The sequence below is a fragment of the Nuphar pumila genome, chromosome 7 (assembly GCF_984573655.1).
Source record: "Nuphar pumila chromosome 7, dmNupPumi1.hap1.1, whole genome shotgun sequence".
NCBI lineage: Eukaryota > Viridiplantae > Streptophyta > Magnoliopsida > Nymphaeales > Nymphaeaceae > Nuphar > Nuphar pumila.
The window spans coordinates 21,316,348-21,323,423 of NC_143255.1; the positions used below are offsets into that span (position 1 = coordinate 21,316,348).

At 36.2% G+C, this 7,076-nt stretch overlaps 1 protein-coding gene across 1 annotated transcript; it reads right to left on the bottom strand.

The window, feature by feature from the left end:
- Positions 1–4,830: 4,830 nt before the first annotated feature.
- On the bottom strand, positions 4,831–5,499 carry LOC149831469 (zinc finger protein 6-like). Its single transcript, XM_090013024.1, has one exon. The coding sequence runs from the start codon at positions 5,497–5,499 to the stop codon at positions 4,831–4,833; it is 669 nt and encodes a 222-aa protein (XP_089869150.1).
- Between the last annotated feature and the right edge of the window lie 1,577 nt (positions 5,500–7,076).

A 7,076-nucleotide genomic window follows, 5' to 3' on the forward strand; every position in this document is an offset into this window, starting at 1 on the left:
TTTTTGTAACAGAGGAGGGTGAAACGAAAAGACTACCGCATCCAACGTTTGTTGGAAATCGCCGTTCCCAGCGAGATTTCTGTCTGAATCATGCTGGGAAAGACGCATCAAACATACCCTAAGCCGGAAGCAGATCAGGTCATGCTGAAAATGAGCGTTTTTGCTCATGCTGACATCGTGGCCATCCGTTTGCATTTTGGATGAATGCCACGTGGTTTTGTTGACTTTTGAGCTTTCTAAAATGCAAATCGGATGGCCACGATGTCAGCATGAGCAAAAACGCTCATTTTCAGCATGACCTGATCTGCTTCCCCTTAAGCCACCCTTATGAGCCCTTTCTGATGACGAAGAACCTTCTAGCAACAGTACTCACTGGGCCTTTCCCGAGACAGTAAAACTCCAAGTGGCAGCATAGCCCACAAAAGCATATACTTGCTAGTCACGGGTGCAGTCGCAGCGGGAATCAAACACTTTATATCTGAGTACAATTGCATCCAAATGTGAACTGCTTTTCGGAGTGTAACATTATAACATATAACATCTAAGGCTGCTTTTGGATTTGGCTGAACTTGTATTCCTCAAAACTTATTTTAAGTGACCAAGTTACAACAGATGTTACCAAACATGCCTACCGTAATGCCTACTCTGATAGCGTAATCTCCACGGAATTATATATTTCCTCACCGTGATTTCTCAGTCACCATCAACTATCAGGTGTAAGGTGAGTAAAAAATCAGACTTCATGTTCACCCATTCATGTCTGTTTGAAACATAGTTGGGTACATTTTTATTAAAATGTGTATCTAAAAAATTTTGGTATGAGTTTCTACTGGATATTGATACAGATTTTGGTACGTGATTTCCTTGATGATGGTATGAGTTTTTGGAAATTATATCTCATTATTTATGTTATAAGAATAATATCATAACATATATTGTGACAAAAGAAATGCCAAGAAAAGCAAAAGCACTAAAAATCAAAATATCATTTAATTTTACTATATATATATATATATATACATAGCTACATCAATGGGCCAATGTCTAAAGCAACATGTAAAAAAAAACTATTGAAAGCAATATATTTTAAAACAATAACTAAATAAAAATATATATAAGGCTGCCTGCAAGAATATATGAAAAGTATATGCAAGTATTTGAATGATTTTTTGCATGTCTTCTCAAATATCAATCATGAAATTAATATAAAAAGTACAAAAATTATATTTAGATTAAAAAAAAAAACATCTTGTGGCCAATGTTGTCCGTATCAGTGCATATCGGCCGATACGTATTGTATATGCAGAAAATCAATACGCTTCACCCTTAAATCGACTATTTTTAATAAATATAAAAAATATTTAAATTTATTTTTAATATTATTTTAATGGCTTTAACATGTGTCATGTTCTGATTGACATGTAATATTTTTTAAATTATTTTTTGGCCAATTTAGAACTATTCACTTGAGTATCGGTATTAGCCAATTCAACGTAATCATTGGCCAAACAAAACAGGGCCGATATCGATAGTGACAACATTGCTTGTGGCATCCTCAATGGGAGTGTGAGAAGCCTGTTGATGGTTTCAATAAAAATAAGCTAGATCAATACATATAAAAAAGGTGTAAGAGGGGGCTGCAGAGGTCCTATTATATACCATGTCTTACCTTGTTTAAGAGGAATACAATTACAATTTACCATGTCTAACCTTGTTTAAGAGGGATACAATTACAATTATTGATACCACCATAGATGAAACTAAGTTTGGCACTGGTTTCCTATATTCTTAGGGACGAGTTTCATACATATTTATACACGAAACCAATTTTGGTATTGGTTTCACTTATATAAGAATTTGGTTGGCTATATTCTTAGGGATGAGTTTCATATGCATTTCAAAACAAGTTTTTTGGTGTTTCTGAAACTGGTTTAAATGTTTTTAAAATAAGTTTCGTACTAGTATCAAAGACTGGCATATATGAACATGATAAGTAGAGCAAAATATGGTTTCTATGAAACTATGATTCGAACACACTATGAGATAGCTGGATGGTAGAGTCACACAATCTTAGTAAAAGCCTGCTGTTGTATATATATATATATATATATATATATATATATATATATATATATATATATATATATATATATATATATATATATATATATATATATGGAGCTATTGAGGTGTAAATCATAGGTTCAAGCTTTATTAACTCAATCTGATCATATAAATGTGTTCAACAAGGTTTGTTTGCTAAGGATCAAACCTCATATTGTGTTATTTTGTTTAAAAAATATGATTTTTTGAGTCATGAAATTTTAGTGCACTGTGGACTGTTAATTTTTGAAGCCCTTAAAAAACCTGCCTATATGTCACAATCATATGATTCAAAACTCATTTTCCACTAAGCAAATATTGTAGATCACATCCATAAGATTTAATTTACAAAAAAAATGTAAACCTAAGATTTTTATCTCAATAGTTCCATATAATTTGGTGTCTTCAAATATATATATATATATATATATATATATATATATATATATATATATAGAGAGAGAGAGAGAGAGAGAGAGAGAGAGAGAGAGAGAGAGAGAGAGAGAGAGAGAGAGATTGGTAGTTGCTCACACATTAGGTGCTAAATGACCACGCCAAATGAGTTTTTCAATCTTTTTTCATTTTATCTATAAAATTTGACCATACTGATGTGATTTATGTACTTGATTTTATAAGGATAAGCTCTTTAAGCGTTCAATTCTGACACATGGGTGGGTTTTTATAAGGTTCGAAAAATCAACGGCCCAAAATCTTTGTAAATTTTTGAGACTCCAAATATCATTTTTTTCATTGAAAACACATGATCCAGGTATGGATTTCTCATAAATAGATCATGTCTGACACATTTATATGGGGTCAAAACTGCAAAAAAAAAAAATCTAAAGTGCAGAAAAACCCATTTAACACGTATCATTGTGGAGAGAAAGGTGGAATCTATTGTGGTCTCACTCTTTTTTTGAAAGGCAAGCTGGGGTTAGGCAGATCCCTACCAGTTATACAACTATACCATTGGGTTTTTGAACCTGCAACTCCCCCAACACAAGGTAAAGTGCACTAGCTGCTCCTACCAGACAAGAGGAGCCCCCGTTGGTTATTGACACTCACTCTTGGTTGCATGCATGGAAAGAGCCACCAAATATTGGATCTAACTGTATAGATGTGTTTACCATAGTTTAATATCTCTAATATATTACTTAGATTCAATTTCCAAAATAGTGAAAAGTCAAAATGCTCACACGAGGTGAGTCTGCCTTAAAAATGAACCAAAACATCAACTTGAAGTTAGCTTTAGTAGATGAAAATAGTAAACAACTCATGCTAAGCATGATCCAAGAGTTAATTTTGCTTTTGGAGATTAGATCTACGTAGATCAAGTGTGTAGTGCCAAAAATGGAGGCACGCATGTAAAATAAAGGTGGTACTACTGAAGGTATGAAACTATTGAGCTGGAAATCCCAAGTGCAAGTTTTTACGATTTCAATCCAATCATACAGCATGGTTTGTTAAGGATCAGGCTTTTGATTATGTTTTTCCAAAAATAATAATATGATATTTTAAAGTGTAAAGTTTTAGTACATTATGGGCTGTTAATTTTTAAAGCCTTTGAAAAACCTGCATATATGTCATATTCACGTGATTCAAAACGTTTTCCCCACTAAACGAACTACGTAGATCATGTGTAGGGTAAGATTTAAAAAAGCTAAACAAAATATGAATAGAAGGTGGTTTCTACTCAATAGTTTTGTACCTTCATTAGTACCAAATATTTGTCATATGAGTGTCTGCAGGCTTGAAATCTAAGTTATCTTTTTTTGAATGCGTCAGAATAAACAAGTACAAAAAAGAGTTATTTTAGGGTGGAATACGGCAAAATTTTAGTGAACCATTCATCTCCAAATAGAAACATGTTGGTTACTATTTTAACAAAAGATACATCTCAACACGGATGGCTCATTATGGCACTCCTATAAACAGTGCATAATGCATAAAGTTTGTATGTCAGAGATTTATGCAGCATTGCAAGGTACTGCAGACCTGCAAGGAATCACAACCAAACATGGTAGTTCCGTCATTTTCTATACTGCATTGCATATCCATCAATCTTGTGATGGTCAACTAACTGTAGCATTGTTATATACAGCAGCGCTACATGGAGCATAAAACCTCAACTAAATTATGCAGTATTCTTGAAAATGTGTCTTAGGGAGTGTTAGGATCCATGGCATCAGAGCAGAGTTACTGTTGCAGTTCCTTTGTATATGGTTCAACACCATTTGTCTTGAGCCGGGAAATTTAAGTTTCATAGGGCATTACAAGGAACTTGGGCCTCTTTTCCCAGTCATGAGAGAATTGCCACAACTATCAAAACAAATGCCTGTTGCAATTCCACCGTTGAGAGGAAAACTTTGGCACTATGATTCCATGGAAAGTAAATTCCCATGGAGCCATAATTCAACCAAATCCAAACACGGTGTTTGTAGGATTGTCATTTACCTTCTTTTTTAAACTGAAACAGCAAATGAGTGTACTTTGGACATGCCATATAGTGGCATTTTTGGCTAACATAATCTTATTGCCTAGTTGCTAACATGATCTTATTGCCTTGAAGAAGTTCAGCACTAAATTTCTTCATTAAGAAATAAAAAATAAAAAGCTTTACAATACCAGCTATAGATCAGCCTGTCTAGCCTTTCAAGCCAGGAGATAGAAATGACCCGAGCCAAGTATAGCGAAGCCGATTTAGCAGGGGAGCTTTAGAATGCAATTTCATGGTGCTGCTGGTCCAAGGCTTAGGTGCAGATCCAAGCCGATTTCTTCGTCTGAATAACTGCCTGCATCGCTATCGCCAGAAAATTTTGCAGATGAAGCTGATGCATAGGACTGCAAAGGTGCATAGGGCGTTAATGAGAGATGATTGCTGCTGCTGCCCGGAAACATTGGAGGCCGGGAATTGTATGCGTGTTGTGTCATAAACGGGCCACCAGCAAATCCCGATGTCTGGGACTGGTAAGCCCAAGAGGGCGATCGTGGTGGCGGCAGCATGATCGGAGCTGGAAAGCTCTTAACTTCAATGGGATAATTCAATACCGGCCTTGAAGCATGAGGTGTGAAAATAATAGATCCAGCCACAGAGTGGAACCCATAGGTGCTCGCCACCGGGTTCCGGCTAGCATGCATCTGTGCTCTTTTCAGTCGCTGCCTCTCCTTCTTGTGGGCATTCTGGTGGCCACCCAGTGCTTGAGAATTCGCGAATTCCCGGAAACAGTACTGGCACTCATACTTCCGGCCATCTCCGCCGGGATTTATGCTGGGTTCCGAGGATCTAACACCATGACTTGAATTTGATTCATCTTCTTCATAGACTTGGAAACCAAAGAGCTTCAGTGGCTTCTTCTGGTCAGGGTGATGACACTGAATGACTGAAGTTTCTGCCATGGATGATGAGTTTATTGTTTGGAGATTGGAGCTTCCATATAATGGTTAGAAAAGCTGGAGGCTTGGAGCCCAAAAAAGATGAAAATGGAGAATGAAAGGAAGGTGGTTGTTCTTAGGCTTTGCGCTGTAAGAAATTATGTGTATGTATATGTATACTTATATAAGAAAATTATTTCAAGATGCATTAAAGGCAGCAGGCTGCATCCCAAGGACAGGAGTCGCATTGGGAACATAACCAACCAGTTGGAAGCACAAGTCACACAAAGTCAGATTGTGTTTGTCTCATTGATATTGCATTCTTGTCAAAGAAAAGAATTTTCTATTTTCTTTTTGGACATGAATGGGAGAGAATAAATGACCAAAATGACTTAGTTGGAAAATGATGTAATATAGGCTTTTGTGGGTATCTTCTAGGGCAGTCAATGGGTTTGTTCATGACCCGACTTGGAACCAATTTATTAGGATAAGACCAGATAAAAATATGGTGGGGATGGGGACATAAGAAATTGGATCTTACTTCAAGCTGCCTTGGCAGTGAAGCACATCCAAGTTGAATATGACCAGGATCCAACTGTTATTTCTATAGAAAAACTACAGAGATCTAGATTATGCCAGTCAAGATCCATGATCCACATTTCACAATTTGAGGGAAAAACAAGATTGGCAGCAGGGATACTCGCTTCAATGATATCAATATAGATTTAAAGCACGCTGGAGTAGGTACGGATAATCTAATGATGGAATGCATGCTACTGGAACATTGCCCAAAAAGAAAGGCACATCCCACAAGCTGTCATTAGAGGTCTCTATCTGTTTGCCCAAATTTTAACTTTATCTCGATAGCCATTGTTGCAAGGGTTTTAGGTATAAGTTTACTTTTAGAGCAATGTGGGGGGCAGAGCATATAGTTACCAAAGTAAAAAGTAGGTGCAAGAAGCGAACGTAAATCGATTGCTTTAAAAATGTCAATGCAAGAAGTATTTAGGAAGCATAAGGGCAAGCACATAAAAAGCTATAATTGACGCAGTAAAAAAGTAAATAAAACTTATGTTTTTACTTCAATACATTTTAAGCCTTTTTTGCAAAAAATGACCATCACGCATAGGTTTTACTATACAAAACAGTTAAAAAAAAAAAATCTCTTATATGAAATGTGTATTTGCAATATCTGTGAAATTTTTTATTTCATATTGGGAGAAATAAGCTTCCGGCAAAGTTTCAGAAGCATGAAAGAAGTGTAGGGTTTTGTTCTTTTGAAGCAAACTTCCTCAAAAACAAGTTTACGAGGTTTCTAAAAGCTTCTCGCAATTATGGGGCAGAGTCAGAAAATCTAACGTGTTGGGAGATCAGGTGCAAACACATTGCACAATTGCAATGTGCCGCTGCACCTGATCGCCATCCATCTGTTGTTGGGCCTCAAGTCTAACGGTGAGGATTTTGTCTCAACAAATGAGGTGAATGATTGAAATTGGTGTTTACCTACTGAACATCATTCAGAAAGTTGAACCTAAATACTCTGTAGCTGTCAACGAATAGTTTTAAAGAGAATTTTCAAAGGGCTCCGAATTCAAGCATTG

Bases quoted from the DNA above. Each gene is read 5' to 3' on its own strand.
- LOC149831469 (XM_090013024.1), bottom strand. From the start codon at position 5,499: ATGGCAGAAACTTCAGTCATTCAGTGTCATCACCCTGACCAGAAGAAG.